At 34.6% G+C, this 23654-nt stretch overlaps 1 protein-coding gene across 1 annotated transcript in view; it reads right to left on the bottom strand.

Moving 5' to 3' along the window:
• The window catches only part of gtf3c2 (general transcription factor IIIC, polypeptide 2, beta), a 43142-nt gene that overhangs the window by 8689 nt on the left and 10799 nt on the right, over positions 1-23654 (bottom strand). The window contains exons 11-17 of the mRNA XM_056445478.1: positions 10021-10052; positions 8002-8131; positions 7774-7918; positions 3516-3677; positions 3119-3206; positions 2222-2341; positions 1974-2141 (exon numbers count right to left, since the gene is read on the bottom strand). Coding sequence (XP_056301453.1) covers positions 1974-2141; positions 2222-2341; positions 3119-3206; positions 3516-3677; positions 7774-7918; positions 8002-8131; positions 10021-10052 — 845 coding nt within the window. The remainder of the gene's footprint in view (positions 1-1973; positions 2142-2221; positions 2342-3118; positions 3207-3515; positions 3678-7773; positions 7919-8001; positions 8132-10020; positions 10053-23654) is intronic.

The following is a 23654-nucleotide window of genomic DNA, read 5'->3' as shown; positions in this document are numbered from 1 at the left end:
GGTGTGCTGGGAAAATAACTAAGCCAATAAATCCAGTCTGGCCACAGCCTCTGCACAGTCCACACGTAATGATCTGTGGAATAGGCTGCAGTACACAACGGCTGGGTAACACACAGAGCCACTGTCATAAACACACACACACACATTAGTGAGGCCATAGAAACATGAGGATTTTTTTTCATGGCCTTGCAAACACACACATACTCAAAAAAAATGTTTCGAACAAAAACAGGGGTGTATGAACTATAATGATAAGGTAGATACGTCCCTTCCACTTAATACTTTTATGGCCAAATATTATAATTTGAGAGCTCCATATTAACTGGTCAAAACTCAGAGATAGTTAGTTAAGCAATATTGCCATTTTGGTCACACGTTGCAATAGGGTTCCGTTTGGTTAAAATATTTCATTATTAAAATAATTCTGTTTGGTTAAAATATTTATTTAATATTTAAAATATTTGGTTTAAATATTTAAACTACATTTTATACATATTAACATAAACGAAGAATATACAATGCAGCATTTATTAATCATAGTTAACGTTAATTTCAGGCATCGGTAAAATAAAAGGCTGTGCTTGTTAACATCAGTTAATGTACTGAGATAACAAGAACAATGAATATCTGTATTTACATTACCAAGAATGATTTTCTTAATGATATTTTAAAAAGTAGGGTGGTTGTTTTCCAATATCATATTATAAAATGATTGTGCATAATTGCAATTAATAAACAAAATATAGTGCATATCATAAGAGCTAATTACAAAACATTTATTAATCAATTATTTGACCAAATATAATCAAATGGGATTTTTATAAAGGAAAATATAAGAGAGATTAAAAACATGAATGATCAAAAGTCATTTGTGTAAATATTATGCAATCCATCTGATTATGATATGAGCTTTTTAAAATATGTTATTTTCTAAATAAATAAATATATATATTTTAAACCTTATTATTTTATCCTTCATTTATTTTCTGCACATTTATTTTTCATTATAAAGTTTATCTATCTTTTAATTTTCAATTTATTTATTTATTTATTTTTTGTATTTCTTTTTTATTGCATTTATTTCAATATTAATTAATTTTTGCTTGGATTTCTTTTGATTTTAAGGAAACAAGGGAGGTGTTTCTAACATATCTTTAGCACGTTATGTGTGAAGTTTCATAAACTAATTTTGAGAGGATCAGATGCTATGACTGACCACAGCTGGTCTCATATCAACAATCATATGATCAATCAATCAGACGAATTCAAGCTTACACAAATAGCCCGTTTTCTTTACCCCTCTCATCTTTGTTTTGAAGAATCCCCCCATCCACCCCATCTCCTCCTCTTTCCCTTCTATACTAGAGGAGCTCTCGAAAACCACCTGAGCTTGGACCACTTCCATACTAACTAGCCAGGAGTGAGCCCTGGGTTCAAGGATCTCTTGAGCTCTCTTCCGGGACAGCATGCTAAACTTGCTATACATACATATATACATACATCCATATTTTATATTTTTTACAATTATATATATATATATATATATATATATATATATATATATATATATATATATATATATATATATATATATATATATATTTTTTTTTTATTAAAATCTGAAAATTTGAGACATTTCTCAGGTTTCATGATTTTCACCTGTACAAAAATACTCAAAAATAAAAAAACACACAAAAAAAACTATATGAATATTACCTTGCGAATTCAATGATTCATAAGAAGGTCTGAAAAAGTTTACTGTCTGTCCATTTAAAAAAAAAACATTTTAGTGTGGTGAAGAAAAACTGCAAGAAAAGCAATTATGTGACAAAAATCAATCCTGATTTCCTACATAATTTCTCAGGCCCCAAGACCACATTAATAAAAAAACTGTTCGACTGCTTGATGGTGACGATGGCATTAAACACTGACTGCACAAAACATCATCTATTCATGAATTGTTTTTCTCTCACCATATCCAAGTCATGAAAATGGAGAAAGTACTTTCTGACTGCTCCTCTGTAGGTCAGCGGCTCTCTTCCAGGATTACTGGTCTTGTCTACAGTTTCCTCCTCCGCCTGTTCCTCACCTGCTGTCCTCTGACCGGCTTCAAACTGGACCATGTCAGTCCTGTACACGGACTGTAAGCATTGAGCTACATGTCAACTTAAGGCTCTCATTTAACAAGTGGGAAATTAAATAATGATAAAGATAAACGTACAAATCTCCGTCGTCGGAGATTGTTGGGGTCCATGTTCATTTCAGGAAGACAACTAAATAAACAGTCTCCTCCATTGTCCACAATGGCAAAAGCATTTATCCAATCAGACATAGAAAGGCTCTGAGAAAAGAGAATAGTTTTGTCATTATGAATTCATCATTAAACCTTGACTCTTATCAGTCCCTCCAGGATTTCACAAAAAAAAAAGAGAGAGAAGATTTTTGCAACTAAAATGATTGTTTATGGTTTTGTAGCCGGTTTTCGTAAATTTTATGGCAGCTCTATTCTTTTTTTTGCTCAGAAAAATATACACTAAACAGAGAGAAACTAAAGATTAAACCACTAAAACCTGCGGTATCACATTTGAAAATGAATCCCAATTCTTTGAAAATAAATGCTAAGTCATAATAGTCGCTTTGTTTGAAAACTATTTGAACACGTTGATGGAAAAATGCAGAGTGAGCATGCATAAGTGTCGTGTTTGTGTGTGAGAAACAGAAAGAGGGAAAGAGACAGCAGCTATGCTTATGATGACACATGCATATATACTATATATTAATATTTAATTTAACTCATGTGCCTAAATTCAAAAAGGTTTTGAATGCGCATTTCGATAACGTCACATGACACACATCACACACCAGAGAAGAAACCTGAATTGACAACTCACCACCCATGTATGCCATATGAGCATATTTTTATTGCAAATGTTTTTTAATGTAAAACTATGTAGATGGTACTGGCACAGCGGGAATTAAAAAATATGTAAAAAAATATAGGGGCAATTTAAAAAGTTTGCAAACTCCACAAAATTGAGACAATTGCTTTATTTTGTATTAAATCAGCGATCACAGAATTGCAAAATCCTGGAGGGTGACTTATGATATGTCCACATACCCAAATAGTGGCTTTTCTTGGACATACAAAAAAAGGCTTGATTCCAAGGTAACCAGAATCAAAGTAGTGAACGCCATGTTGTCCATACCTACACACACAAAGATGATTTAATAATATTTTAATAATGACAAAAAACCCTTCCTGACTAAAAAGGGACAGTTCACCCAAAATTTTATATTTACTCACATTTACTCACAAGACTCACTTTTTTCTGTTAAATACAAAAGATGTTCTGAAGAATGTTGAAAATATGGAAGTCAGTGGCTACCAGTTTTCAACATTATTCAAAAATATATTTTTGCATTGAAGGGAAGTCTAGTCAAAAAAGTTTTCGTTTTTGGGTGAACTATCTCACAAATATGGTATAATTAGGAAAGTAAAAAGTAGGTGGACTCACGTCGCAAAGCAGCACTCTTGAGCCATCAGGAAGCCACTCCAAAAGAGGGGCCAGTAAACTTCAGGAGACAAGCAGCGCTTTACTGCCAAAAGAGGCATGTAGGTTTTTCTCACATCCCACATTTTAGCCATGCGGTCATCCCCGACGGTCACCAACAAGTGACTGAATGACAACAGAAGATAACAATATTAATGCTAAATTATTCAATACCACATCACATTAACAGTAATGTTTAGATTTTTTCTTAATATATTTTTTTATTTAATTCCTTTGTGGCTTTATTTTCTGATTACTCCAGTCTTCAATGTCACAAAATCATTCAGAAACCACTCGAATATGTTAATTTGGTGGTGAAGAAAATTTCATTTTAATTATCATTGTTGAAACAGTTGTGCTTCATCTTTTTTATTTAATATTTATTGGAAACCAGTGTTGTGTTAATATGACCGAATAATCAGTCAATCAGAGTAATCTGTAGCTCAAAAAGTAAACCATAGCATTAACATTGACAAGGTTGTGGGGTCAAAACGCAATAAAAGCAAAAACTGGTACAAAAATGTGCACCTTAAATGCTATGTAGGTTGCTTTGGATAAAAGTGCCTGCTAAATGCATAAATAAATGTAGCTGGTTTTGATATTCAATACACTATAATTTATTCATTTTCTTTTCAGCTTTGTCTCTTTTTTAATCTGGGGTCACCACAGCGGAATTAAACGCCAACTTATCCAGCATATGTTTTACGCATCGAAAGCCCTTCCAGCTGCAACCCATCACTGGGAAACATCCATACACTATGGACAATTTAGCTTACCCAATTCACCTATACCACATGTCTTTGACTGTGGGGGGAAACCGGAGCACCCAGAGGAAACCCACATGAACAGGGGGAGAACATGCAAAATCCACAAAAAAATGCCAACTGACCCATCCGAGGCTTGAACCAGCGACCTTCTTGCTGTGAGGCGATCGTGCTACCCACTGCACCACCATGATGCCCTCACTATAATTTAATTTATGTAAAAAAAAAAATCCCTGTATGGGTTTTTGGCTTTTATTTGGAAAAATACGCATTTCTCTAGTTTCCTGAATATAAAGTTAATATACTGTAGGTTAAGTAGCATTTTATTCCGTAAATAAAACTTTACTGTCAATATTGCACACCCCTTTTGGCAAACACTGTTTGAACATGTTCTACTGGCAAATATAAGTGCTGACTGAGGTCAACAGGGATAAAACAATAATCTGACAAAACCAGAATCTGATGCCATCTGACGATGCAGTTTGAATTTTCCCATAAATGTCTTTAAATTGAAACTTGATCAAATGAATCCATCCATGCTAATAAGATAGTATTAATATCAATATAAAACAACACTAGAAGAAAAATCTTTTGACCCCAGATGCTCTCCTCAGAGCATCTGGAGGGTAAAAGAGCAGAAGCCACAGCTGATCGCCCCTTCAATCCCGCCTGCTTGACTGCCTGAAATCTGGCTACAAATTGCAACGATTCCATGTAAAGACAAACTGAGACTTCTGGGCTTTAGGTCATACAGTAAATTCATGCTGTGGTTTTGTGGACATTTCACTTATGTAAACCTGAATAAACAAAATGACATTAAAAGAATGGTTCAACCAAACGTGTACTTGTTCCAAACCCGTTTAAGTTTCTTTCTTCTGTTAAACTAAAAATAAATAAATAAATAAATAAATAAAAGGAAAATCTAAAGAATGCTAGAAACTGATTGACTTCCACGGCATTTTTTCTTACAAAAGATGTCAATGGCTACCAGTTTTCAACATTCTTTAAATTATCTTCTGTGTTCAGTGGAAAAAAAAAACTCAAAGATTTGGAAACACTTGACTACTTTATTTTTTCATTTAACTGCTAAAGGAATATATATCTATTGAGGATATTATACATTTATAATGCAATTGACACAACCTTCATCAGTCTTTAGAATATGATGTATAGTCATAATTAATATAATAAAACATAATAGTGCAAGCAATTTTTATTAAACCAGGAAAATGTGATAATAGTAAAAAAAAGAAAGAAACTTTGACAACCTCATTTCAGAGCTCACTGGTATAGTTGTATGTGAACTCTACATTAGCAGTCACATTTGAAGGTCTAAGAAACATGGGAAAAAAACAAGATATCTTCACTTGACTTCACTAACCCCCTGTGGAGAGTGGGATGGGGTGTCATTTTCCAAATGAACTTCTGTAATGCCACTAACAGGAATCTCTTATAAGGTCACAGTGCTTTAAATGTAAGTGATAAAAGCAGGCCGCTGAAACCACTGATGCTGAATCAACACATGATTGGAATTTTAATGTATTGAATCTAGACTGTTTCTCTGTTATTAAATGAGAAACCTCCACTGGCAGCCTGTGTGACAGCATGAATATACAAAGATTTAATTATGAATATACATGAAAAGGATGAGATTTTACAAATAATCTGTAACCTGTGCCAACACAGTGTCTGATATAAGCTTGGCGAGGTTAAAATTTACTTTTTAAAAATATATTTTTATTAATAAAAAATACGAAACAGCAATATTGCTCATTCATTCATTAATTTTCCTTTGGCTTAGTCCCTTTATTCATCAGGGGTCACCACAGCAGAATGAACTGCAAACTTATGCAGCATATGTTTTATGCAGCGGATGCCCTTCCAGCTGCAACCCAGTACTGGGAAACATCCATACTTACTCATTCACACCCATACACTACGGCCAATTTAGTTTATTAAGTTCACCTGTACCGCATGTCTTTGGACTGTGGGGGGAAACTGGAGCACCCGGAGAAAGAACATGCAAACTCCACAAAATGCCAACTGACCCCGCTGGGACTCGAACCAGCAACCTTCTTGCTGTGAGGCGACAGTGCTAACCACTGAGCCACCGTGTTGCCACAGCAACATTGTGAATATTATAACTACAAATAATTATTTTTCTATTTAATAAAAAAAATGTAATTCATGTGATTAAAATCTTGATTTTCAGCATCATTACTTCTTTTTTCCAATTTTCTCCTCCAACATGTGGAACATTTATTTTCACCAGTGTTAATATTTTTTTTAGCAAAATAATGTTGTAATATAGTGCCAGTAAAACATTACAATGTGTTTACTAAGAAAAGACTTGCAGGGGTGGGCAAACTCGGTCCTGGAGGGCCGGTGTCCTGCATAATTTAGCTTCAACTCTAATCAAACACACCTGAACATGCTAATCAGTGTCTCCAAGATCACTAATTATCTATAAGCAGGTGTGTTTGATCAGAGTTGGAGCTAAACTGTGCAGGACACCGGCCCTCCAGGACTGAGTTTGCCCACCCCTGTGTTAAAGGAATGAGTTTTAATTTCAAATGAATGCAGTTGTTTTAAACGTTGTATTCAAAATTTCATGGAAAGTAAAATGTAATTATTGATAAGAACTCTTAGTAATATAATAATAAAGTAGAAAATCTGCATATTCTATTATAAAATCATGTGACACTAAAGAGTGAAATAATGCTGCTTAAATGTTAGCTTTATATCAAAGGGAAATACATTTTAAATACATTTTAAAACATTCACATACTTTGTATATTATGTTTTGATTTCGAATAAAATCACACTATTATTATTTTTATAGCAATTTTAATTAAATATATGCAACCTTGATGTGAAGGGACTTATTTAAAACATTAATTTATATACAGTTGAAGTCAGAATTATTAGCCCCCCTGACACATTCCTAAACATAATAGTTTTAATAACTTATTTCTAATAACTGATTTATTTTATCTTTGCCATGATGACAGTAAATAATATTTGACTAGATATTTTTCAAGACACTTGTATTCAGCCTAAAGTGACATTTAAAGGCCTAACTAGGTTAATTAGGTTAACTAGGCAGGTTAGGGTAATTAGGCAAGTAATTGTATAACGATGGTTTGTTCTGTAGACTATTGAAAAAACATATGGCTTAAAGGGGCTAATAATTTTGTTTTTATTTTACATTATTCAGGTGATGCAAAACACAGATGTTTGGGCACAATGCTTTCCACACTGAGGCAAACTTCATTACTCAAATATATATATATATATATATATGCAAATTAATAAATTAATGTGAATGAAAGTGAGATTCTTTGGTGTGCATCCATGTTAAGAAGAAACCGTTCAATCTAAATAAACCAAACTCGCAGGCAGTCAATCAAATCAAAACCTCTGTCATACAATGCTAGACCCATCCAGACGACTCTCACCTTGAGGCTCTGCACCAGCTCAGGGTTCGGATGTTTTCATCATGGGCATGAAAACAGTGGTAAGGGTACAGAGAAACACCTCCATCAGGACACCTGACCTTCAGCAGTGTAGACTTGCTAGAGAGATCCCACAAACCGACCAGACCTGGAAAAAAAAAAAAAGTCAAGTAGCATATTACTATTGTTTAGATGAGCCCTATAGAAAACAACAATAACATATGAAATCACCATCATAGAAGCCGGCAGCCAGGATGTTGTGTGGTTTAACATAGAGCCAATCCAAAGCAAAGCACACTCCACTTCGAGCTTTATGGTCAGCCTGATTGGAGCCCATCTTTAAAGACAGAAGCTTCTTCACCTGCAGAAACATCCATAAAAACAGCCATAAGTTGCTGATCTGGAATATGTCAAGCACATGCAATGATATGAACAATACTGATGGACATTACTCATGGTTCCAACAGCTTCTGACCAATGATTTGTCATAGCTTTGCTCATTATTATGAAAAAAAGATTGCTTAATAACAAATAAACAAATAAATAAATGTGACAGTAAATATAATGTTTTAAACATGTTTGGATTAGGGACGCTCCGATGTGGTTTTTTGCAGCGATATAAAGTACCAATTCTTTGTCATGGTGATCGGCCGATACGAAGAACCTATTCTGATGCTTCAAGCTTTACCTTGCCTCAGAGAATAAATTAAGGATGGTGCATATAAAATGCACAAATATAAATCCATTACTTCTTTACTAAAATGAAACTAGGCCCGGACTATAAACTACTGTTTATTGCAATAAGTATAGTACAAGAAGTTAAATTATTAAATATTCTTGTAAAAAAAAAATGTCATTTTCCAGGCAGGTTTTAGTGAATTTGCAATATTGTCAAAAACACATCGCTTTCAGTTATTGTATGTAAAAAGGTGTAAATGCATACAAGATCATTCAAATATTTTGATATTCCAACTAACACAAACACCTGTGATCGGTTCATGAGATTGTCTAGATTAGAGAGTACTGATCAAGCCATTAAATGTGATTATCAGCCGATACCCATCTACGGATGATCGATCGGACCATCCCTAGTTTGGACTATCATAGAGATTATGAGCAATATAGAAAGCTCTGTTTTTATGAGAATGTAAAATATTATTGCATAATATGGTATTTTAATATGGCATATTGACAAGTTATTGAAAAAGCTTAGGCCAAAATTCAGTTTCTTATTCAAAAACTTGTTTTCCTTATAAAGCCCGTAAGAAAATAGTAGAGAGTACATTCTTTTCTATTATTGATTATGGTGATCATCTATATATGCATGCAGCCGCTACTCAGAAAATTAGATTCTGTTTATTATGCAGCAATACACTTTGTCACAGGTGCAGATTCACAAACGCATTACTGTGTTTTGTACGATTCCTTAGATTGGTTTTCTTTATATCAAAGGAGAAAATTACATTTGTACTTATTTAGATTAAATCCTGGCTAAATAAAAGAAATAATAATAATAAAAATATACATTTTAGTGTTTAACATTTTAGAGCAGAGTACAATGTAATGTAAACAAATTACAGAAAGTAAACAGTTTTCATGACATTATATTACATTATTTTATATTATGCATAATATATACGTATATATGTACGTATATACACATGTACATATGTATATGATGCCAAGATATAATTTATAGTATTACTATGACTATATAAATAGTTAGTTAAAGACTGTTAAATTTATTTGTATTGTAATTCAATATGCACAAATATTTTTAAAATGTCCATGGTCTGATATATCAAGATTTTCTTTACAATCACAATAATTTTTAAATCAACTTAAAATTTAATAGTCGCTACAGTATAAGTCAATTGCCTTTTACCATAATCTATTTTTTGCATGAATCCTCCACTCCATGCTTAACACTTAGTTTGAGAAGTTCCTTCTATCGTGACAGTTAATTTCCAGAAGATCATCTCCCAGATGTGTGCAAATGTTACAGCCCATAAAACGGCCCAGAGGAACAGTTTCAGCGAAGAGTCTCTTCAACTGTGAAATTGAGCCATAGTCACAATTACACATCAGATTCCAGCAAACATCTCAGTGATCTATCTCTTGCTATTTTTCTTTAAGTCAGAAGCTTTAGTTACAACACAATGAATAGGTAAAATCAAATGTCACGTAATGTTTGAAATGAAACAAAAGCCGAGGTCCTATCTGTGAGGAGAAGAGTGAATATTGACCTACCCGGCATATCAGCGGTGATCGGCTGCCTTCTCCTATTGGAAAACACATAAACATGTTCAACGCTTTGCACTTATAGATAAGAGCATTCCTATTCAATACATGCCTGCATTATCCAGGAAAAACAATCAAGGACCAAACGGCATGAGCTTAACTCAAATAAATGTGAATTGCAAACAAGTAGCAGTTTAGTTTGATGTCATCATTTGAAGAGGTCATATAATGAGTTTAACCAAAAATAGCTATTTTTAATTTTCTTTGACCGTTAGAAGGCAAAGCAAGTTTATTTATTTAGCACATTTCAAGGTAATTCAAAGTGCTTTACATAAAAAAGAATAATAGAAACAAGTATAAGAAATTAAATATAAAAAAATAATAAAAAAAAAAGAAAAGAAAAAGCCTTTATTCACATGGTTTATTCTAAAAAAAAAAAAACCTATGCGTTTCGGCAAAGAACTGACTTCATCAGGGTACCCTACGCGTTTCGGCAAAGATCTGACTTCATCAGGGTACCCTACGCATTTCGGCAAAGAACGAACTTCATCAGGAAACCCCATGCGTTTCTGCAAAGAACTGCCTTTAACAGGGTACCCTATGCGTTTCGGCAAAGAACTGCCTTCAACAGGGTACCCTACGCGTTTCGGAAAAGAACTGACTTCATCAGAATACCCTACGCGTTTCGGCATAGAACAGACTTAATCAGGGTACCCTAAGTGTTTTAGCAAAGAACTGCCTTCAAAAGGGAACCCTTCGCATTTCGGCAAAGAACGAACCTCAACAGGAAACGCTACGCGTTTCGGTAAAGAAAGAACTTCATTAGGGTACCCTATGCGTTTCTGCAAAGAACTGAATTCATCAGGGTACCCTCCGTGTTTCGGCAAAAAACAGACTTCATCACGGTACCCTACGTGTTCCGGCAAAGGACTGCCTTAATCAGGGTACCCTATGCGTTTTGACAAAGAACAGACTTCTTCAGGGAACCCTACGAGTTTCGGCAAAGAACTGCCATCATCAGGGAACCCTACGAGTTTCGGCAAAGAACTGCCTTCATCAGGGTACCCTACGAGTTTCGGCAAAGAACTGCCTTCAAGAGGGTACCCTACGTGTTTCGGCAAAGAACTGCCTCTTTGGCAAAGAACTGCCTTCATCAGGGTACCCTACACGTTTCAGCAAAGAACTACCTTCATCAGGGTAACCTACGAGTTTCAGCAGAGAACAGCCTCTTCGGCAAAGAACTGCCTTCATCAGGGTACCCTATGCGTTTCGGCAAAGAACTGCCTTCATCAGGGTAACCTACGCATTTCGGCAAAGAACTGCCTTCATCAGGGTACCCTACAAGTTTCGGCAAAGAACTGCCTTCAAGAGGGTACCCTACGTGTTTCGGCAAAGAACTGCCTCTTTGGCAAAGAACTGCCTTTATCAGGGTACCCTACACGTTTCAGCAAAGAACTACCTTCATCAGGGTAACCTACGAGTTTCAGCAGAGAACAGCCTCTTCGGCAAAGAACTGCCTTCATCAGGGTACCCTATGCGTTTCGGCAAAGAACTGCCTTCATCAGGGTACCCTACGCATTTCGGCAAAGAACGAACTTCATCAGGAAACCCCATGCGTTTCTGCAAAGAACTGCCTTCAACAGGGTACCCTATGCGTTTCGGCAAAGAACTGCCTTCAACAGGGTACCCTACGCGTTTCGGAAAAGAACTGACTTCATCAGAATACCCTACGCGTTTCGGCATAGAACAGACTTAATCAGGGTACCCTAAGTGTTTTAGCAAAGAACTGCCTTCAAAAGGGAACCCTTCGCATTTCGGCAAAGAACGAACCTCAACAGGAAACGCTACGCGTTTCGGTAAAGAAAGAACTTCATCAGGGTACCCTATGCGTTTCTGCAAAGAACTGAATTCATCAGGGTAACCTACGCATTTCGGCAAAGAACTGCCTTCATCAGGGTACCCTACGAGTTTCGGCAAGGAACTGCCTTCAAGAGGGTACCCTACGTGTTTCGGCAAAGAACTGCCTCTTTGGCAAAGAACTGCCTTTATCAGGGTACCCTACACGTTTCAGCAAAGAACTACCTTCATCAGGGTAACCTACGAGTTTCAGCAGAGAACAGCCTCTTCGGCAAAGAACTGCCTTCATCAGGGTACCCTATGCGTTTCGGCAAAGAACTGCCTTCATCAGGGTAACCTACGCATTTCGGCAAAGAACTGCCTTCATCAGGGTACCCTACGAGTTTCGGCAAAGAACTGCCTTCAAGAGGGTACCCTACGTGTTTCGGCAAAGAACTGCCTCTTTGGCAAAGAACTGCCTTTATCAGGGTACCCTACACGTTTCAGCAAAGAACTACCTTCATCAGGGTAACCTACGAGTTTCAGCTGAGAACAGCCTCTTCGGCAAAGAACTGCCTTCATCAGGGTACCCTATGCGTTTCGGCAAAGAACTGCCTTCATCAGGGTAACCTACGCATTTCGGCAAAGAACTTTTCAGAAAACGACAACTTTTCAGACAACACTTGATCAATGCAAACTTAAACACCACTAAAATATTGTTAAAGAAGACTTTGCTTAAATGCAAAAAACACAGAAACACGCATACAGTTGAAATCAGAATTATTAGCCCCTCTTTTAATTTTCTTTTTTAAATATTTCACAAATGATGTTAAACAGAGCAAGGAAATTTGCAGTGTGTTTGATAATATTTTTTCTTCCGGAGAAAGTTTCATGTTTATTTCGGCTAGAATAAAAGCAGTTTAGAATTTTTTAAACACCCTTTTAAGAACAAAATCATTATCCCCTTTAAGTTATATATTTTTTCGATAGTCTACAGAACAAACTATCATCATACAATAACTTGCCTAATTACCCTAACCTGCCTAGTAAACTTAATTAACCTAGTTAAGCATTTACTTTAAGCTGTATAGAAGTGTCTTAAAAACTATCTAGTCAAATATTATTTACTGTCATTGTGACAAAGAAAAAATAAATCAGTTATTAGAAAGTTATTAAAACTATTATGTTTAGAAATGTGTTTAAAAAAATCTCTCCGTTAAACAGAAAAATTGGGGAAAAAAATAAACGGGGGCTAATAATTCTGACTTCAACTGTATGTCGAGTTTTCATGTTTTATGAGAACTTCCAATTAACATTTTCTTTGACCATTAGAGTAAAATAGGCTTAAAAACCACTGAAACAAACAACCAAAAACAGATAACTTCTTTCAGAGGAAATGTATATAAAAATTACAACTTTACAGAAAGCACTTGTTCAATGCAAGCTTAAATACCTGGGCCACAAAAAATTCAAAGCAATACCACATATTAGCCAGAAATCAACCTAATGAACCAGAACTGACCCTATTCTGGGCCACAATTTACTTTTATTCTGGCCCAGATATGGCCTACACCTTACACCTGCTGGCAAAGAACAAAAGTCATGCATTGCAGTATGAATACATTCTATAGCTTTTTGATGCTACAGTTCTCATTGTTTGCTTTTGATTCTGCTGTTTATGTTGACGTTGTTGATTTTTTCACTTTTAATCTCCTGTTTGTTTTGTTCATTTTGGTTTGAATTTTTTAGCTCATAATTCTGTGGCATGTGCAAGCATGTTATTATGCTACTTCTAATAATGAATTTAACATCGGTTAACATCAGTGAATTATATTATTTTATCACAGGTTGTGCCTTACAGTACTTAATTTTATTATTTTGTTTTTAGACGTTACAGCAGCCCAAAAGAAAATTTATATTAGGAGGTTCAAGGCTATGAGCCCAACTAAAGCAAACACCTTTCTCCATAATGGTGACTTTAGTCTATGTGGTCCACATATTTTTTAAGATAACTGGGCCACATTTGCCATATCTTCTCTGGGCCACATTAGGCTCACAGCCGCAATAGCCAGAGCTTGCTGTGCCAAATATTTGCCAAAAGTGGCACACATATGTCTTAAGATAACTGGGCCACATTTGCACTTATATGTGTGAGCCACTTTAGGTTTAGACCCAGTTTACCCTTAAGTGACTATGCCATATTTTAGCCAACTGTGGCCCACATTTGTCCTCCATCATTTGGGCCAAATTTACCATTTTACACATGGGTCACATTAGGCTCACATTCAGATTACATTTGCATAAATGGCCAATGTTTGAATTTAAATCTTTGGCCCCCCTTTGCCATTATACAGCTGGGCCACTTCAGGCTTACGTTCATTTTGTCTGGGCTGAAGGAATACCACCAGTGCCGCATAACTGCCTAAACTTGCCCACATTCGTATGCTATCTGGGTAAATACATGCATACATACAGAACTACACATCCCTTTTCGACAATGTTAAAAATCTATTTGAACTTAATTTAGTGCCAATTTTTTTCAATTAAGCAATTAAATATATTTGATCATAACAATGTATCCCAAAAAAGTTCTTTAAACAGCAGTTTCTATTCTTATTAAACAAAAAATACGAAACAAAAGTAATGAACTCTAGGTAGAGAATGGAGTCACGTGTATGAAACCGTGTGTTTGTGTCTGTGTGTGTGTATAGGTGATGTATAGCAGTATGGCTTCAGGTCTGAGGCATCCAGAACGATGACAGGTCGATGAGGTCGATAAAGCAGCGCACCTCTGGTCCACTCATTCAGGCATTGTGGCAGACACTCTTGAATGGGGCCTTCTCTCCAGGCTGACTAAGGTCTTTTTGATTGACAGGCCTGGAGAAAGCGGGTGTCAGGTATTGGGCTGAAATTCATGGCCTCAAACACTAACAACTGTGTAGCGATGCATCTTCTTTGTCATTTCAATTATAGATCCTTGTCTGATGAAAACAAGCCAGTAAATTATCTGCTTTGAGAAGGGAGGAGTCCTGTCCCTCTCGTCACCTTTTACAGGACACCCATTCACTCCCTAAAAACCTATTTATAATTATCATTTACCATAAAACCTTCCTGACCCTGAGAAAATAATGGGAAGTGGGAATGCGGTTAACCCTTTTAACCTTTCGAAATATGTCCTATAATTGCTACTGTCTTTTTCAGTTAATAAACAAACTAATAATCTATATACTGTACAAAGACTTTCAAGTAGGGCTGGGCGATATGGCAAAAATGCAATCTCGATAATTCGTTTCCATATTGAACAATAACGATATAGATTTTGATATAAGTTGTTAATGCTTCCAGTTTTAAAAGAGTATCACAACAATGACTGAAACCACAAAGGTTAGACGCTTCATTAAATAACATTTTAAAGTGTTGTTTATTAACAAAAACAGTTGACACATTACGATTTTCTATAATAAACTTATGATATACAATATAAAATACAATATTCTGAAGACAGCATATATATGTGTGTGTGTGTGTGTGTGTGTGATGTATGTATGTATGTATGTATGTATGTATGTATGTATGTATGTATGTATGTATGTATGTATGTATGTATGTATGTATGTATGTATGTATGTATGTATGTATGTATGTATGTATGTATGTATATATATATATATATATATATATATATATATATATATATATATATATATATATATATATATATATATATATATATATATATATATATATATATATATATATATATATATATATATATATATATATATATATATATATATATATGGATATATAGTACACAAACAAAAAAAATTTCATTTTCTAAAAAAACACAATTACAGAACTATTTTTTGCTGAAATAAAATGGTAAAAATATTCAGTCCAGAGCTTATCATCATTATCGACATAAATTATTGCGATTCGATATGATATTGTTTATTTCCCCAGCCCTACTTTCTAATTAAAAGTACTTTATCAAAATTCATTTAGCTCATTTTATTTTATTACACAAAGCAGAAGTTTGGATAAGCAAAACCTCTAAAAAGACAACAAAAACTAAAGCTATACAAAACGTATAGCAAATAATAATAATAATAATAATAATAATAATAAAAAAAAAAAGATTTGTTTTTATTTAGTGTATTTACGCAAAGATGATCTTATGTGTGATCTTATGGGTGATCTTATAAGGCCCCGTTTAGACTAATACGTTATAGTTTTATAATGGCATTTTAGGATGAAAACTATCCACGTCTACACTGGCGTTTCACCTAGCGTTTCTGAAAAAAGTGTCAGTCCACACTACACCACTGAAAAGCACATTCTGTCATTCTGCGGAGGTCTGAGACCCAGGTGAGAGCGGCGCACGTCAGACAGTTCATCAAGAATATGCTACTGGATCTCATCTCACTATAGTTGTTAAACATGATATTTAATTCATCTTGTCTCTATCTAAAGACTCTTTGGTCTTTTAAATCTATTACTTGTTCTCTGGTAACATGTTGAGCGCAAAAATAAGTTAATATATTATGTAACCACGTACACTGATTCTGCACATTTGACTGATGGCTTGTCTTTATTTCCTATGTTGTATAAACTTATTGTACACTATACTTTTATAATGGTCATTATTGACTATTAAAACTGATATTCAGCAACAGAGACAGGGTATGTTTTGTATTTTTCAGTGAAAGGAGGCAGTTATGTTACAGACTCTGTTCTGTTATTAATATAAAGATGACGGTCATATAAATATGATGCTACAAGACGCCTCAACTTTTTTGGTTTCTGTTAGCTTGTTAAAATCAAAATAAAAATTAGGCAGTTCCTTAGATCATGATTTCATTTTATTTTTAAGATAGTGAAACAATGTTGCCTGGGTGAAACGATTGACGGTATAAAGTACACTGTACCCATATCAAACCTACGAAGTCTGAACTTATAGGGAATGGACACAAGACTGAAATTTGTGCACTTAATATTGAGGTAAAAGCGCCAATCAGATGTGAATGTCTGCAGCCATGCCTCTATTTCAGATGTCTTCGTTTTCCCCCATCGACACTGACACAAAGCAACAGCGTTTTAAAATGAAAACGGCCTTTTCAGCGTTTTCAAAAATGCTCCATTTTCAGGGCTCAAAAACTCCGGGGTAGTGTGGATGGAAGGCAAAACAATAGCAAAAATTAAGCATTTTAAAACTAAAATGTATTAGTGTAAACGGGGCTTAAAATGTAATGTATGAAAACAAAAAAAAATAAAGAAATAAAAAAACAGCTGCTTCTGTAGGCTCTTTTTAATCAATAAACAAACCAATAATTTATCTACAGTATGAAAATGTTCAAATGAAAGTACATGTGTTCCATATAATAAGTTAAAAGGAACTACATTAAATTCAAAGGAACTAAATTAAATTAGAACAAATAAGTATTAGTAAACAAAACCCCAAAACGACAACTAAAGCAAAGCAAAAAAAAAAAAAAAAAAAGATTCAAAAATTACTAATACATAAAAAACATTAAAACAAAAGAAACTACTGCTACTGAGGGTTCTCTTCAATTAATAAAAGATATAATCTACCTATGTATTGTGTGAAAATGTTAAAATGTACACGTGATCTATATCAAAGATAACTAAACTAGGGCCCGCGGGCCAAAGTTAGCCCATAGTAACCCTTGATTTGGCCCGCCATCCCATCTGAAAAGAGAAAGGGAATGATGGGGAGGTCTGTTGGGGCAAAGCCTTTGACAGACATTGTCATTTGAGATTTAAGGTGACTTTTTGTTAGTTTATTTTATTGATGAGCCACCAAAAAATGTAAATAAAATGAAATGTTTCAATGAAATGTTAAATTGAATAAGCCAAATTGGCCGTGGTGTATGTGTGTGAATGCAAGAGTGTATGGGTGTTTCCCAGTGTTGAGTAGCGGCTGGAGGTGCATCTGCTGTGTAAAACATATATGCTAGATAAGATGGCAGTTCATTTCGCTGTGGCTACCCCTAATTAATAAAGGGACTAAGCCTAAATGAAAATGAAATGTTGTTAATTAGTCAGATTTAAAATACTGTCACTCGAACAAATCAAAGCAGGTCCAGCTTGACTAGTGTAATCAACATTGAACTCCCTTGTGTTTTAAATGGGATTGTTGATGTTTTACTGTAAATTCATGATAAAAAAAAATTATTAGTCAATACTACTTACAGTAATCTTTTCTATTTATTTTAAAATATTAGGAATTAAATTTGGACATTACCCATGGTAACAAATACAGTTTGGTATATTTACCTTCGGCCCATAGCCCTCAATCAAGTTTGGATTTGGCCCTTCATAAGTAAAAGTTGGGGCACCCCTGATCTATATAATGAACTTGATGAAATTATAGACAAATAAAAAAATATGAATAAAAACAAGGACATAAAAAAATAACAAAAAAAATACTACTAATAAGAAAATACCCAATAACACAAAATAGGAATAAAAACAAAAATAAAATTATTATATATCAAAAGTCCAAATGATTTTAAAAACAAAAATGAATAAAAAAAACAAAACAAAAAAAACCTAATTTTAGTTATATACACAGTAAGTCCTCAACTTATTTTCTACCACACGCACGCACGCACGCACGCACGCACGCACAAAGCCAAGGAATAGGTCTGGGGTCAGTCAGAAGGCTTGTACATTCAGTAATGAAGGTTAGTTCTTGGCCAAAGCTCAATGCTGAATCACTGACCACATACTCCAGAGACATTCCAGTAAAGAAGCACAAACAGAGGCACAAACCACCTGCCAACAGAAAACAGTTTCCAAGCCCATCCAGGGCAGTGAGGAGATGTTAAACTGCTGGAGTATGAAAAGCAATTTCTGTACTAATATCAAGAGAAAATGAGGAATTCAAAGAGCAGAGAGAGAAGAAACTGATGTAAAGGTCAGTCTGCACTTACAGTTGAACATTATCCAGCCATTCCTTCAGAAGTCCACAAAGAAATATAACTTTAAGTTTATAACAGCCTATCATTCTAATAAACAGCATTTTGTCCTTATGTTTTAGGTCAGATTCCCTTTTAAATTTATAGTCATACTAAACTAATACTTTGGATACACTAAAAATGTACTCGCAATTTCCTCACCCTCAAGCAGTTATAAAAAACGTTTCGTTTTTTCTGTTGAACACAAAAGATGTTTTGGAGAACGCTGGATATCAGAGGCTATTAACATCAATAGTAGAACAAAATACAAATAGTCAATGGTTTCCAACATTCTTCAAAATATCTTTGGTCTTCAAAAAAAGAAACTTGGTAACACTTTATTTTGATGGGCCAGTTAAGTATTAGCAGACTGTCTGCTTAATATCTGTTGATGCTGCTCCTTCAACAGACATTTAACGGACCATGAGAAACTTTGCAAGTACATGTCAACTTATACTAACCCCAACCCTAACCTCAACCTAACAGTCTACTTATAATCTACTGAGAATTAGCTGCAATGTAACTTCAACAAACAGACCATCAAAATAAAGTGTGACCAGAAACTCAAATATATTGATTTTTAGAACCGATTCAAACTGCAGATTTTTTATTTTTTTTTTACAAGCAATCTGACAGATTCTGGTACTATTTCAATTTTTTCTGTTATTAAATTACATTGTTTTCCATTTCAAATATAAAGTAAAAACATAATTATAGCTTTGCGAAAGTATCCTACATAAAACATTATCTGTTAAAAAAAAGAAAAGACCAGTAAACAGGCTGAATAAAAATGCAAATTCATTTCTGCCTGTAGGTGGTGCTTACAGAACAGTAGGAATAATGACATTTCATTAGCTGTTTCCATCCTAAGATGCAAATTAAATTTATGCGCAAAACTGGAATATCTAATAAAAGACATGCGAATAAAGCAGCGTTTCAATCCAATGAGACAAAGAGAATAAAAATCGCCACTTCCTGATGAACTAGCACCAAATATCAAAGGTAAAAATGGAATTTGCTGCGGTAGGAGAACCTGCATGAATCTTTTCCTCAGAAACAATGAATGCGTGGTGTTGTTTGAAGGCGTGAGACGCGGAGCACAAACGCTCTTCAGTTTTGGAGGTCATTAATAATAAATGAACACTAATAATGAAATAATTAAAGCATTTTAGAATGACCAAAACTAAATTTCAGTTGTTTTACATTGCTGTCAGCCTGCTGGTTTGTCCATTCACACACATTTTTATCATCACATGATCTCTTATAGCAAAATCCCATGACCTTTTTTAATGCACATACTGGAAGTTGTTTGGTAAAAGTGTTTCCATCGTAGTTTATGTAATGTAGTTTTTCTTATCGAATAAAAAGTTTATGCTACCCAGTTAAGCGCATGTTTTTTTATGCGCATTTTTAAAAATTGTGCATCTTGGCGTTTCCATCAACCTATTTTTTTTATGCGCATAAAAATAGGTGGATGGAAACACAGCTATTGGTTATTGCTGTACAGTATTTAAATCTGTGTAGATATAGATATATGTACATACTGTGTATAAACAAACAAGCTGTGCTGGTATTTAAAATGCATTATACAGAGATCAGCAAAAAAGAAAATACCATCTAAATGTCTCGAAAGACAATTGGTTACCCCAACCTTTCACTCCCAATTCAATATTTAGGATGTTTTTCCAGCATTTCCAGCTTAAAAAAAACAACAAAAAAACAACAAAAAACAAATGCCGATTCTGATTTCTGGCCAGTTAATTAGTGCATCTCTACTCAAACTAAAATACTTTTTTTATTTTTATTTTTTTCAATTTTCAGGTAAACTATGCCTTTCAATTCAAGACTTTACTTGGAACTGCTGCTGAAGTCTTCCGAGACAAAGGGATCTTTAAATAAAGCATTCATTAGATCCAAAGCACTCCTTCTGGCTTCAGGAAAGTGTAATTAGGAAAGCATTAAAGCTTAGAGAAGGATCAATGAATTAGAAGCTCGCAAACAGAGAGAATAACTGGCGGCCATGAAGAACAGAGCTGGAGCATTAATGAATGTGGACATTGGGCTTCTTATCTCTACTGGAGCAGGGCCTCAGTTTACCTCACTGAGGGCCCCTGAGGGACCACAGCACTACTTAATGACAACTGAAACCTACTACAAAAAGCTGAACATCTGAATGATAAATAGTGTAAACAGCAATGAAATGACCCCCATTTACTAGTGTATTAAGAGAAGTGGACAGTTCATTACTCACACTGTGGTAAGAAAACATGCGCCATAATGCATTTTTTAAAGAATGTTAAATAGATTTAAAAAAAAAGCAAAAATTTCATGATGCTTTTCAGGTTTTTAGGGCCATATGATTTGTGCAACAGAAAAAAGCTGTAAATGAAAAGTAATGCTGTATATCTAATCAAATGGCCTGGTGTCTGAATATTACATTACAAATGTATGCACAGAAATTTAAAAGTGCTCATAACCTGTCAAAGTGGAATTACGTCAATTTGAAAATGTGTCAGAAAAATATTTATTTCGTACAGAAGAATGTATACCTCAAAGTAACTATTATTACGAATAATCAAATACGTTTCATCATTTTGGTTAATTGAACATGCTCTTTATTTACAAAAACATATTTATTGGAATTTGAGGCAAAATGCAACAGATTTAGGCGGTTCATTCTGCTGTGGTGAACCCAAATAAATCAGGGACTAAGCCGAAGGAAAATGAATGAATGAACAGTTTTTAAAGGGATTAAACAACTAAAGACATTATACATACACACAAATTCATATGCATAAATTAAAATAAATAAATAGGGCGGCGCATTGGTGCAGTGGGTAGTGCTATCACCTCACAGCAAGAAGGTTGCTGGTTCGAGCCTCAGTTGGGTCAGTTGGTATTTCTATGTGGAGTTTGCATATTCCCCCAGAGTTCGCATGGATTTCCTCCGGGTGCTCCGGTTTCCCCTACAAGTCTAAAGACATGCATTATATGTGAACTGGGTAAGATAAATTGTACGTAGTGTATGTGTGTGAATTAAAGTGTATGGGTGTTTTCCAGTGATAGGTTGCAGCTGGAGGGGCATCCGCTGTGTAAAACATATGCTGGATAAATTGGTGGTTCATTCCGCTGTGGCGACCCCTGATCAATAAAGGGACTAAGCCAAAAAGAAAATTAATGAATTAAATTAATAAACAGGGTCTCTGCGGGTTTCTTCAAGTCAAATTTAAGACCAATATGAATGAAATTTTAGACTAGGGCCAGCTAGTTATGTAAATAGTGTTTTTATTAATGGAAGATCATGTAAAGTGATGTGTTGCTTTAGTTTTCTTTCCCTGAATTCAATTTGGAGAATTTTCTGTAATATGTCTGTTGTGAAAACAGCTGTTGTGAATGTTTTTTTTTTGCAATAAAAAAACTTAAATATAAAAAAAGTTGAGAGATGGATTATTGGTCATTGGGTGTCCGCTCGATAGGGTAGTTTACTTGGACTTGGGAAAATTAAGACCTGTTTTTTTAGGGGTTTTTCCACCTTTATTATGATAGGACAGTAGAGATTTCAGACAGGAAAGCATTGGAAGCAGAGAGAGGGGAAGGATTGGCAAGGACCTCGAGCCAGGAATCGAGCTCAGGTCGCCGTGAGCACATTGGTGCTATATGTCAGTGAACAATACCAGTAGGCTATTGGTGCTGACAATTGAGATCTGTTAAAAATGATTTAAGACCTACAAACTTTTTAAGGCCTAAAATACTGTTTTTGAAATTTAAGACCTCGCAGATACCCTGAAATGAATAAATATGCATAAATTAAAATACATAACACATCTCATTAATTAAATAATCCTGAAAATAGTATTAGTTTTCTATAAAAATTCATGCATTTTCAGATCTATATAAAATGTTTTGAATAATTCAAATTCGAATCAGCATTTTAGAATGGTTTCTAAAGGATTATGTGGCAGAAAGAATGTAGTACTAGCTACTGGAATTCAAACTTTAAAAAACAGGAATAAATTGCATATTACATTTTTGACACTTCTTGTTCAGTCAACACTGTTGACATTAAAATCATCCCTGCTTGCACAGATCTGTGGAAACAACTAAAAACACTGTATTGTGCATTAAAGGCCGATGGACCCTTTTCACAAATAAATAAATTAATTTGAAAAAATATTCTGACCTTACTAAACCGGTTAATTAAAATTAAATTTCATACAAAAATATCCAAAATTACATAAATATAATTTTTTTTAGCTAGTTTTAATGGTTGATTTCTGTGTTTTTTGTATTTGTAGACTTTAGTGTTTTTTTTAATGCTGTTTTACACACCATACTGCATCTTTCTTAATATTAACCAGAGTTGAGTTTTGCCGCAGGTGCTTGGTTTATTACTGCAACCCGCGAGGCACGTCCTGGTGGCTAGAATAATAATCTAAGATAATTTGTACCTGACAAGGCCTATCTTGGTCACTCAGACTTTATCATGATCACTTATTCGGGAACAGATCTGTCAACTTGACCACACCATGACACCTGCTACAGATGTGATGCAAACACCTCACTCACTACAATTCCTACGGCACCCAAGGTACTCTCATCAGGACTCTCACCGGAATCGACCCATCGACCTTCTTGCTGTGAGGCGATCGCGCTACCCACTGCACCACCGTGATGCCCAATAAGAAAATTATTAGCAATTTTAGTATTACAGTATCAAAAACAAATGCAAAAAAAAAATAAATAAAACATACTGACCTTACTAAACAAGTGATTTTTAAAAATACTACACATATTACACATTTAAAATAAATATTATATATAAAATAT

This window comes from Danio aesculapii, chromosome 20, assembly GCF_903798145.1.
Source record: "Danio aesculapii chromosome 20, fDanAes4.1, whole genome shotgun sequence".
In the NCBI taxonomy this organism is placed as follows: Eukaryota; Metazoa; Chordata; class Actinopteri; order Cypriniformes; family Danionidae; genus Danio; species Danio aesculapii.
Note: the sequence above shows the minus strand (reverse complement) of the source record. Positions and strands in the feature narration are given on the sequence as shown.